This window comes from Podarcis vaucheri (genome assembly GCF_965113315.1).
Source record: "Podarcis vaucheri genome assembly, chromosome: 7".
Lineage (NCBI taxonomy): Eukaryota > Metazoa > Chordata > Lepidosauria > Squamata > Lacertidae > Podarcis > Podarcis vaucheri.
Window position 1 is genome coordinate 34,388,920 of NC_138765.1, and position 12,411 is coordinate 34,401,330.

At 44.7% G+C, this 12,411-nt stretch overlaps 1 protein-coding gene across 3 annotated transcripts in view; it reads left to right on the forward strand.

Annotated features, from left to right (window-relative positions):
- The window catches only part of NFYC (nuclear transcription factor Y subunit gamma), a 54,153-nt gene extending 43,489 nt beyond the window's left edge, over window positions 1-10,664 (forward strand). For all 3 annotated transcript variants that reach the window (XM_082233218.1, XM_082233217.1, XM_082233219.1), the window contains 5 exons: window positions 2,960-3,133; window positions 4,192-4,350; window positions 7,189-7,296; window positions 8,764-8,823; window positions 9,676-10,664. In XM_082233218.1, coding sequence (XP_082089344.1) covers window positions 2,960-3,133; window positions 4,192-4,350; window positions 7,189-7,296; window positions 8,764-8,823; window positions 9,676-9,792 — 618 coding nt within the window. In that variant the 3' untranslated portion in view covers window positions 9,793-10,664. The remainder of the gene's footprint in view (window positions 1-2,959; window positions 3,134-4,191; window positions 4,351-7,188; window positions 7,297-8,763; window positions 8,824-9,675) is intronic.
- Window positions 10,665-12,411: the final 1,747 nt, after the last annotated feature.

The window sequence follows — 12,411 nt, forward strand, 5'->3', positions numbered from 1 at the left end:
TTCACCATGTAATAAAAGCTGGTGTCATTAGGAGGGGAGGGAGAAGAAACTAGGTGTGTGGGAAGAAGAGGGAATTGACCTGCTCAAGCTCTTAGCAGTTTATAGTAACGATCCTGGAGGAGGAGGGATTAGGGTTAGGGAGATATTTACCCTTGGGTTATAAAAAAGACTTCCCTCCCTTTACTATACAGGGTTTCTGTAGGAAAAGAAAATGGATCTTTAGCTTTTTCACCCTTCAGCCCTTAACTCTTACTGTATAGCTAAAACTTGCCTAGTTTTGGGACTGACAGCCAGCCCTGCTCCTCCGCCCTCTTGTGCTATATGGCACAGCAGGGAAAACAGGAATGGTTCTGACACTTGCCCTTTAAGAACATGAGAACGTAGTTTAATTGAATTCCGTAGTTAAACCATGTGCTGCATGAAGAAGTGCTTTCTTTTGTCGGTCCTGAATCTTCCAACATTCAGCTTCATTGGATGTCCACAGTTCCTAGTATTATATGAGAGGGGAAAGAGCTTTTCTTGATCCACCTTCCTCATGCCATGCATAATTTTATAAACTTCTATCATGTCATCTCTTACTCACCTTTTCTCTAAATTAAAAAAAGGCCCAATACTGTTACTTTCCCTCATACTCGAGTTGCTCTGGCCCTTTGATCATTCTTGTTTTTATTTTTTTTAATCTCTTCCAACTCTACCCTTGAGAATTGTACACAGTATTCCGAATATGGCTGTACCATAGATTTGTTTAACAGCATTATTTGGGGTTGATATCTAGTGCGTCCTTCAGAAAAGCGGGGCTGGGTGGGTTGCAGGCATGCATTCTTCTGGCAAAGCATTATCCAGTACTTGCGTTGTAAAGAGATTTTTCCTCCCCTTAAAGCAATCAACCCTACAGAGTGGGACAGACCAATAAGTTTGCACAAGAGATCCTTACATTATGTTGATGGAATCCATTCCAGCCATTCTTGGCGGTCTTGTCTCTTGGCCTCCACTAATCTACAAGACTACTGGCAGGAGAGCTGGGTGACTGTGACTGCGGTTCAGAAGCCTAAGTTATTAAAATCCAATCACTGTGCATCCAAAAATGTTTCAGAAACAATGAACTATCCCCCCCCCCCAATTATGTATGAGGATAATTGCTTTGTGTAACCTGTTTGTCTCTGATAAGCTTAAGATGTAAAGTTAGCCAGAATAACCCACAGGATCTACAGTTTTGAACACTGGAAGGTGAGGACATCTTCACACCTTCCTTTTTCCTACATGGAGAAAATTTACTCCATGCTGGGGAGGGGGGAGAGCACATTGAAGCCAACTGTGGTTGAACGAAAAAGAGTAATGAATGACTTCTAACCCTCAGATGCAACCAGCGCTCCCAAAAAGGGATTTCAACATACTTGTAACTAACTTACAGACTTTTCAGCTTCATATGCATGTCTGTGTACTAGGAACTGGATGTTTGGTGCGCTGCCATTGAACCAGAAGGTAGTTGTGTAACAGCTTTGCAGAACTGGCGCTCAAGTTGGCAGTTGAAAGGTGACAAGGGTCCATACCCTGTTTCTTTCTCTACCTTCAAGGATAGGAAGGAAGGCAAAAGGAACTGATTTGCAAGCACTTTGTGGCGTGTGCTCTACATAGAACCAGAATTTCCCATGCAGCAGCATGTGTAAACATCCTACACTCTCAGCTGTGACTTTGTGGTGGCTGGGAGAAGGTTGTTTACGCCTTCTGCCATGGATTGTTCATCTTCAAACATCTTCATCTTCTACTTCCAAATCATCTTTTACAGGCTGATTCAAAGTGGGGAAGAGAATGCTGTTCTTACACAAAAAAACAACCTATGCCAGGTTTTCAGCCCTAGATTATCACCATAATTCATTATAATTAACTCACAGCTTTAATAGGAGCCCAAAAGCAGTCTATGAAAGCTTCCTGCCCAAAGGTTACGCTGTTTATTACCCAACGCTGCCCATATCTGCAAGGGGCAGCAACACTAGTCCAGATGGTACAAATAATTTTCTTGGCCACATGCTTCCAGAAAGGGCAACCCACCCACCCACACCATACACACTCAGACATTTGAGTTAGAGAAGTTTTCATCCAGCCTGCAGTGGTTATGATCAAGGAGGTATTTCTGCTCTCCAAATCCACCTTGGAGAATTCAGAATGGGAGTGATTTTTCTCCTGGAGTTCATTTAACACCTCACCCTTGCTTCAGGAAGCTCAGAGTGGCATATGAGAGGTTGTCCCATTTCACCCACACCTAGGTAGATTAGATGGAGAGCTGGCAAGGCAAGATTTGCCCAATGAACTTCATAGATGAGCAACTATTTGAACCCTGGTGTTCCCGTTTCCAGGTCACATTCTACTGGCTGTAGCACCCTAGATTTTCAGCTAGAGGACTGCCATTTTCTCCACTGCTTGTAGTGACCTTCTAGGACAGGCTTCCTGAAACTCGGCCCTCCAGATGTTTTTGGCCTACTTTCTGCTAAGACCAAACCCTTGAGGGATGTCCCATGTATGCAGCACACATTAACCTCTTGTGGCTTCCTTTAAATAATTCAAATTACAATGTGCTTGGGCAGAAAGCAGGACTGAATGCTGAGCAAAGTGGCTGATAGATGCACAAAACCAATCAAACAGAAGGTATCTGGGTTTGTTTGTTTGTTTGTTTGTTTTGGTGTCATGTTTTTGCATATAACAAAAAATCAATAAAATAAAATCAATAAAAAAATTGGGGGACGCACACCATAAGGTTTCTGACAGTGGAGAGACAGGCATTGTTATCTGAGTCCATTGAAGCCCATCATTTTCAGGTCAATAGGCATAGACTTGCTGCACATTACTTAGGATCTGAACATCCCATTCCGAAGCACTGCACAGGCTGCAGTACTGGATATCACAAAGAGGACTTCAACTGATGAACTCTGCTTTTTCATCCCCTTTTTTTCCTTTGGCACAGGAGGAGGTGCGCCAGGCTGTGACCCCGGCAGAGCCTGTCCAGTACTACTTCACACTTGCTCAGCAGCCTGCAGCTGTCCAGGTGCAGGGGCAGCAGCAAGGGCAGCAGACGACCACATCCACCACGACCATCCAGCCAGGGCAGATCATCATAGCACAGCCTCAGCAAGGGCAGGTTGGTAAATGGCATTCCAGAGGGCTTGTGCTCTGCGTTAGAGGTGGGCTGAAGAGTGCAACGTGTGTGACTTACCTTGGTACGTTCTGGCCATGCGAAATCGGCTTCACCACACGCACCCCTTTCCATCCTCCATACAGGCAAGCAAGAGGCATTATCACACTAAAGTGATAAATTCCAGCCAGGTGAAAGTGCCCAAGGAGGACAGAGCACAGCTAACAAGGAATGTGGTCAGCAAATGGGCGTAACAAAGGGAGAGTTCTGAGGGCCAGATGGAAAGGTCTGGAGCAGTTCTATTTTGCCAGAAAAAGAGGTGCCAGAACTCACCATGAACACCTCTCGTTTTCTTAAAATGGCAGTGGCGCCCACCTGAGAGGTGCTGGAACTGAGTTCCAATGAGTTTCTGCTTGAAAAAAGTCCTGGTCTGGAGGACCATATTTGGTCCCTGAGCCTGAATTTCCCTAGCTCTGACAGCAGCAGAAACCACAAACGTCCTAGATAATACCGCAGCCCATTCCACTTCCTAGTGAAAAATGCCAGCCCCCAGAAACGTGGCAAGATCCTTTGGCTGCTGGATGGACAGTTCTTTGGAAGTACTAAGACTAGTGGAGAAGCTTAAATTGGGCACCTTAGAGTATGGACTGGCAGATGTCTTGAAGTACATTGACATGGGGTTTTGGACCAATAATAGTTTTAACAATAGCAACACCTAAAAATGCAGTCGCTTTTTTCAGGTAGAAAGCAACTGAGCTGCATAGATGTGTCCTGATTCTAACCGACTTTCACTTTCCTCTGGGGGTGGAGGTACTGATCACATCTGCTTTTGGATTGTTTTTACCACAAAATGTGTAAATCAGATTCTTATCCATTGCACCTACTTGAAGGTAGTCAGCAGAGAAATTCTGGCAGATTGGGACATTGCTTGGAAAAAGTTGAGGGTCTGTGGGGGTTTTTTCTCTTTCTTTTCAGTCTGACTGTTGCAGGGAACCAGCCGGGCTTCAGGTATATTTGGGATACCTCAAGGCTCAGGATGCTTCTCTTGCGCTCTGTTCTTTCAGACCACCCCTGTGACTATGCAGGTTGGAGAAGGGCAGCAGGTTCAGATTGTCCAGGCTCAGCCACAGGGGCAGGCTCAGCCAGCACAGAGTGGGACTGGGCAGACCATGCAGGTCATGCAGCAGATCATCACCAATACTGGAGAAATTCAGCAAATACCGGTAAGGAGGCATCCAACTAATCTTATTCTTTGTACTCAGGCTGTCTTCTTGTGACCCTTGTTCTCAAGAGGGTCTTCTCTCTGCAGGTTGTTGTTGTTGACAATGATCTGCTTTTAAGACAACTCAGAATGCAAAAATGGCACTGTGCTTCTGCTTTAGGGACTTCTGTTTGCTTCTCTCTGCTTTGAGTGGGTTTCAGTCTTCAACTTTGGGTTTCCAGAAGCTGTTGGACTGCAGCTCCTCAGCCAACTTAGCCATTGCTCAGAGATTATGGGAGTTGTAGTCCAACAAAATCTGGGGCCCCAAGGTTAAAGAACATTGTGCTACAATAAAGAACCCAGTAGCTCCCTTCTGTGTGTTTCTCCCACTTCTGCCTTCTGCTGTGCTGCACTTTCAAATACCCACCAACCCACACACACTTGCAAACCATCTGTGCCCCTCCTTCCTGCCATCATTTCAGAAGTTCAGAAAAAGCATATGTGGTGCAGTGCTCTCAAGTCTGAACACTTCTGTAATCCAGCTAAGTGTTTGCATGTTGCAAATAATCACTGAAAGAATTATAACTCTTTTGTCATAAACCACAATTTTCTGTAAAAGCTAACTAATCAGGAAGAAGATTAGGATAGAGCCTGACACACTGACATGATAGCTTTCCATTTGCACAGCATTCTTTGATGTGTGGGAGCATTCGGGGGGGGGGGGTCATCCTTGCCACCAGCACATATTGGAGTGCTTTTTGGACACTTGACTCTCACTTGCTCTCAAATCCATACTGTTTCTCTTCTCTGTGAGCTTCAAGGTCCTTCTGTTCATTGCATAGTCTACCTTATGCCTAAATGTCCTCCTTTTTCTTATTCATGCTCCTCTTCTAAACTTCTTCTGCCTCCATTTCTTCCTATATTGCTGACTTACGCCAGTGGCTCTAAAACTGCATAATACTGGGAGGAAGGGTCCAAAGTTTCAGGGAGCGAGAGAGGATCCTCCAGCAGGCAGAGCCAGAGACTTTTTGCCACCAGAGCAGCTGTGCTTACCATGAAAGATACAGAGATGGGTGAGGTACAGGTGGGAGCTCCTGGCTCCAGTGAGCTCATTCCCTTCCTGCTTTTTCACTTGGTGGAATGGGTTAAAGAGGAAGACTTGGATGAGCCATGGTCGTGCTCTTCTGATGTCACTGTTGGCGTCATATCTCAGTCAACAGATCCTTATATACAGCAGCTAATTGCATACATTCGTGTAGATAAGTGAGAGGATACTGCGTGCTTGGCTGCCAGAGGGTTGTGAGGCTCTGAGAGTAATTTTTTTTTTTTGGGGGGGGGGACCTGAATTCATTAAATTTTTGAGCATGCCTTATGCCTCTGACAGCCTTCCCTTCTTTCCACCAAGTCAACTCCTTGTCTCTCACACATATTCAAACATCCATCTTGCACATATCTTGTTCATTGTTGCATAGGCTGCAAGCCCTATGGGTAGGACTGGCTGTCATTTGTATGTTCTGCACAGCACACTTTGACAATATATATATATAGTGCTCTTAAGTCAAAGATCACATTGTCTTGCAACTTTTGTTACCAAAGCTGCATTCAGCTCTGAAATCTTCATTTGCCTGCTTTGTACAACCAGGATGGGCTACAGTCCTTAAAACCACATGAAAAGATATATGAATGCTTTCAAATAATAAACTGTTCAAGTAGAGTCTTTGTGTGAGTGCTGCACAAGTGTTTGCAAACTATACCCAGCCCATCTTAGGAAAAGGTGCACCTCAAAACAGCTTGAGGCAATGGGATTTAACTTTAACTCTGTGACAAAAGCTTTCTGGTTGTGAGCAGTAGGATAATAGTTAAACCCCTGAAAGTCTGCCTTGTCCATTTCAGAGTTAGCTCTTATAGTTAAAATCTAACTAGGGGCTTTTCGTGGCAAACATAGTTTTCCCCTGAAGGCAAATTTTGTTGCTGAAAGACAAATGCATAGAGGGGGCTATACTTTGCCTGTAACAGGGTGATGACCTTTAGCGAAAAATATTGCATGCTGGAGAAATCAGCAAGGGGGCAAACTGCAATCTTCTGCATGCTGCAGAAATCAGCAAGGGGGCAAACTGCAAGCTTCTTAGTTTCTGCTCCAAATAGTTTGGGCATCAGTGACAGGTATTAAAACACTTTCTCTGTCTGAAGATCTTCTCCCACCTGCTCCTAAAAAAAAGGGGGGGTTGTTCCACGTATAGTACACGTGTCTAATGTTAAAGGACAGAAAGTTGACTATTTGGAATGCTGTCCCCAGAGAAACACAACTGGCCCCGTGACAGCCAGTTTGTAGGTGCAAGGCTAATATTTCCGTTTGCCCAGACCTTTGGTAGTCAAGTAGCCTATATTGAGGTGCTCATCTTTTAGGGGAGTGGGATAAGACTTAACCTCCTTATTGTGTTGTACATTGATTTTTTTAAAAAAGGCTCTTAATTTTTCTTTGTTTTTGTATTTTGTATTGTTAAGTTGCTTTGAGACTTTTTTGTGTACAATTACTGACATAGGTAATAGTAATAATTCAGAACATAACATGGTAGCTTATAGCACAATCAGAAATGCTAGGTTGCATGCTCCCCTTTAACATTTGATAAAACTTCACTGAAGAGCAGCATGTTGATACCTATATTTCTGCCTGATTCCTTTCACGCTCCTATTGTTTTGCTGTCAAGGGGGATAATGTAAAAGGGGGACATGTGGTCACGTTTCAGCCCTGGCTTTATTTAGCCCTCCCTGTGTAATATCTCTGTCTCTTTCGGAAACAAGGGTGTAAAGCCTGCATGTTTCAGGTTACCAACTATATGCCATCTCCTACTGTTTCTAGGTACATCTCAATGCCGGTCAGCTGCAGTATATCCGCTTAACTCAGCCCGTTTCTGGTGCCCAGGTGGTCCAGGGCCAAATCCAGACACTTGCAGCCAACACACAACAGGTATAAACTGAGGTCCAGTGGCTTGTTAATAGCTGTTAAAATGTACCTAGTCTGTTGAAAACAAGTGGATTTTCCTGAACTTGGTCACTAAGGCAAGGGAGTGGCAGTAGCTTCCTTGGTCTTTTTTCTGCTGCCTGCCTTTTTCCATGTTAAAAAGTACAGAAACCTGTTTTGGACCTACTCCATAATACCCCACCCCTTCATTTTTCAAGCAAGGTCCTGAGGCTTGATCATCAGAATTTCCATCAAAAGACAACTCCCAGAAAACAAATTACAGTTAACGTGCACTTTCAGGAAATACCTGTCATGCACCAGAGAAAACTACAAGATACAAAACCTGTCCTGGATACAACCTGTCCTGGAACACATCCTGGAATACAAAAACCTGGCTGTTGTTTGGCACAGGCCTCCTCCAGTGTTTGGCAAATTCAGCTAAATGCTATTCCTTCCCTTTTCTTCCCACTCCCACCTTTCTTGTATAGGTCAGCTTTTCTGTTCTGGCCACCTGCCAGATTTAACACAGCCATTATTTCTGTTCAGTCACCATATCTGATTTCCAGTGCTTTGCAAGAACCATTTTTAGTCACTGTTAATACATTCGTTAAAAGCATCCTTTACTTTTACGTCCTATATAACAGCATTCCTTCTCTTTCAGGTCTGGGATGCATCTTTATGTACAGCCTAGCAACACACTCAGTTTTTTAAAAAAAACATGTGCCTTTCCCCTCCTACTCCATGCACACAGCTTCCTTCTCTCAGCTGGCTATGTGAATGGCCTATAGCAGGCATAGGCAAACTCAGCCCGCCAGATGTTTTGGGACTACGATTCCCATCATCCCTGACCACTGGTCCTGCTAGCTAGGGATCATGGGAGTTGTCGTCCCAAAACATCTGGAGGGCCGAGTTTGCCTATGCCTGGCCTATAGCAAAGGCTTGTCTTGAGGCTTTCAATATCACTTCCACCCCCCAGGTGTCTCTACCACTTCCTCCTGTGAAATACATCCATCCATCCAATCTCAATAGGCACCATGGCATTTTTTGGTCAAATAAGCCACACAAGCAAAATAATCTGAAAATCTAGCATACATAACAAAGCAGCCTCAGTCATCCTTTTGTCCTCACCCTTCCTTCAGGCGTATGTGGTTTTATTCTCTCTAATCTCTCTGATGAAGAAAATTTGTTTTGCAAATTGCTGTGTTTTTGTATGTTGAAGATACTTCCACAGAACATTTCTATTCCTTTCTTTTTGCCTTGTTCTATTAAATGGGGGCAAGGAGGTGGATTTGTGAACCAAAGGGCTCTGATGCCAGCCGAAGAGAAGAGCCGCCTGGTGGGACAAGCATGTCTTTAAAATTAAAATGGTCTCTCTGTGTGGGGGTGCAGTTAAGGCAAGTGGGCTCTGACCTCCTTTTTTGTTTTTACATGGTGGAGCTGCAAATGTCAATAAATCAATCATCTATTTTGTAGATTGCACAGACGGAGGTTCAGCAGGGACAGCAGCAATTCGGCCAGTTTACAGACGGACAGGTATGAGCTTCAGAACCCATGGTGACAGCCGTTGAGTTGGATTAAAAGAGGATCAGACAGTGGCTACTAGCCATGATGCTACTATGTTCTCCCTCCACCAGCTGGAGGCAGCATGCCTCTGAATGCTAGTTGCTTGGAATCAGAAGTGGGGAGTATGCTGATGTGCTCAGGTCCTGCTTGTGGGCTTCTTATAAGCATATCGTTGTCCACTGAGAACAGGATGCTAGACTAGATGGGTCATTGGGCTGATCCAGTAGGGCTCTTACATTATACAGTAACACCTTGATGTAGGTCTAGCTTGATCTAGCTCCTATTTGGCCATCTTCCTGTCTCTTATTTTCATTAAGGAAATGAAAAGCTTGGGAAGTTCATGGCTTCTGCATGGTTAAGTCTGTGTCTCCATTTGATTATTTCAAACTTACAGTAGGAGACAGGGAAACTGGAAAGGCAATATTTCTCAGTACCAATTGCTGAGAATCACAAGTGGGAAGAGGGCTGTTGCGGTCGGGTCCTGCTGGCAGGTTCCGCATAAGGGGCAACTAGATGGCCACTGTGAGAGCAGGATGGTGGACTAGATGGGCCTTTGGAATGAGCAATGATGTTGTTAGGGATGTGAATGGCGGTGTTAATTCTTCATTTTCAGTGACGTAGGGACTCCTTGAGTATCATACATGACCATGGATGGTGTGGGGTACGCTGCACACAATAGTGTGTTTAAACTGCTTGACCTGGCATAGTGGGTCTCACTTTTGCCTATGTAACGGTTGTTCCAAGATGCTGCGATTCTGTATTTGAATGTATCCATTGAAGAGGGAACCTCAGTGGGTCTCCTTGCTTGTTCTCTTCCAACAGCTCTACCAGATCCAGCAAGTGACCATGCCTGCCGGCCAGGACATCACCCAGCCCATGTTCATCCAGTCCACCAATCAGACAACAGATGGACAGGCCCCACAAGTTACAGGAGACTGAGTTGGTCCAGCCAGAGGGCTGTGGGATGTTATGGAAGATACACCATCTTGATTGCTGTACTGCCAACCAGCTCTTCTCCTCCATCCCTTCCTCAATGTATATCTGCATTTGATATAAACCTGCCAAGGGCAGCAATCTACGTTGTATTCTATGAACTGCTTCAATCTGGTGGCAGACAAGGAAACCCCACAAACTGAAAATGTTGCAATATTTTTCTTTTTTTAAAAGAAAATGGCAAATTCTACATTGCTCAGCAATTCTGCTTTGTATATAACTGATAATTTTTTATAGGGCTCTGTCAAAAGCAGTGTATCTGTTTCCCTGTTTCTTCATTGGTGCAGCATCCTTGTCCCTCCCACTTCCCTGTCCAGTAAACTTCATCTTCCAGGACTTTCATCCTGCAACAACCCTGTGTTGGCTGCATAAGGTGGACATATCCCCATCTTCATATTTCAGTCAGGAAGTGTGCGAGCCTGCGTGTAGGTGTATGTGTGTGAAAGGTTTTTCTTTTTTTTAATGTCCCAAATCTAAGTATTGTTAACTTCAGCTTCTGAGGGAGGGGGCAGGGAGGGGAGTAAACCAGCCCCAGCAATTCTGTATTAAACCTGTTTTTGAAGGCAGCTTTCCCCAACGTGTGGCACCCTCCAGACGTTCTGGACTACAACTGGCTGGGGCTGATAGGGCATTGCGGGTGGGGAATCACGTTGGGGAAAGCTGCCCCATAGGCTTTAATATTGGCCTTGAACTATTTTTTGAAATACTTTCGGTTTGGATGCACAGATAATGAGTTATTGGTTAACTGTATGAAGTCTCAGTCAATGCATGTGTAAAATAAAGCTGCATGAAATGCAATAAACTTGTTTTCTATGATAGTTCAAGAGCCGTGTGTCTTCTCTCAAATCAGCAGCCCAACAGCCCCCACTGGATGGTCCAACTTTGGCCCAGTGGCAGAAGATATAACTGGCATCTTCCCCTGTGGTGTTAAAGTGACAAATCTACTGAATTTCAAGGCTGCCCTAGAATCCACTGCTTGAGGCAAGGTTGCTGCCCTGTCCTACAACACTGGAAGGCTTGGCCTTGCCCTTAAAAGAAAGGCTGATATCTGCCATAGTGTTCCTCTTCCCCACAAACTTCATGGTTCCCCTTCCCCCAAGAATGCTGAGATTACCTACCTGACTGGTACAATTCAGCACCCAAGTTCAGTATTATTAGGAAAGGAATTCAAAATTGGTAGACTTGATGGCATTTCTCAAGAATGCGAAGTAGGCTGGAGTTGGTTTTGTCACCACAGGCAGACATTGTTTGTGGCTATTAACACATTTGTATCCAGGCTTTCCTCCCGGGAGAAACTGAGACTTCATTCTGGAATTGGTTGGGTCATCACTCCCCAACTTACTGCCCTCCAGATGTTCTGGATTATGATTGCCAGCATTGCCAATGTCGGGCATGGGAGTTATAGTTCAAAACACTGAGAGAGCAGCAGGGAAGGCTGGTTTAGGCTGGGTGTTGGTGATTGTGCCATGATCACACAGCTGGGATTACGGTTTAGCAGAGAGCTGAACTTAGATCTTCCTTGGTTGTAACATTCTGGATGAAATGTCTCCCCCCTCTGCATGGCCTAGGTGTGAAAACCTTCACTTTTCATTTCAAAATTGAAACCACACCTCAAAGCATCTCTGAGATGGTGCTACTCCAAAGTTAAGATGACAGTGGCGGTTTCCCCCTCACAGTCTCCAGTTGGGGGGGGGGACAAGTCAAGAAAGCAAAGTCTTTCACGATTAACATTGCCTTTGTGGGCATCTGGCTAGTCCAGAGGGAGCCAGTTCCAGAAAGAGAGAAAATGTCTGCTTAGTGGTCAGTTTGTGCACTTGAATAGTCTTGAAAGCTGCCCAAAGAATTAATTTGTTACGGTCTTTAAATTCACACTTTCCAAATCCCTGGATATTTGTAGAGTGAAAGGGAAGATTTCCTCTGCTAAATCTAGTATGGCTAAGATGCTGATGCTCTGGATCTGAAGATTGGACTACTGTAATGTTTTCTTCGGGAGGCTGCCCTTACAGCTGGTCTGGAGTGTAAAATGCAGCAGCTAAGCTACCCTGCAGCAAGTGTTCTCAAACTGTGCTCTGCGAACCACCAGTGGCCTGAGGGATTCTTTCAGGTGGTCCATGGCATGTCTAACCAATGCCACTTACAATTCTATGAATTCCAAAGTGTAATACAATAAAATTCAAGACATAGAAGAAGCAGTGAAAATACCATCAGAAATCCTACAGTTATCTGAAGGAGCACCTTTCTGACCTGCGTGCTCATTACGATTGGGTGTCCCAGTCTTTGGGAGCTCAGTTGGCTCTTACGCCTAAAAAAAGGTTATGTGCTGGCCTGTGTAAAGATTTAAAATAACCCACTCACCCCGCTTCAGTGGAGTCCCTGTCTTTGTGCTCCAGTGAGAACGATGGTTGCTTCCTAATTGGAAGGAAGAGTGACCTGGGCAGGAACGCAACGTTAAGCTTCCCATCCCTGCCAAGCAAGCTGAATTGATGGAAGCAGGACCAGAGCAACAAATCAAGCAGAGACACAGCAGGCAGCCTCTCCAGTGGGTGCATATGCTGGATTTACAGG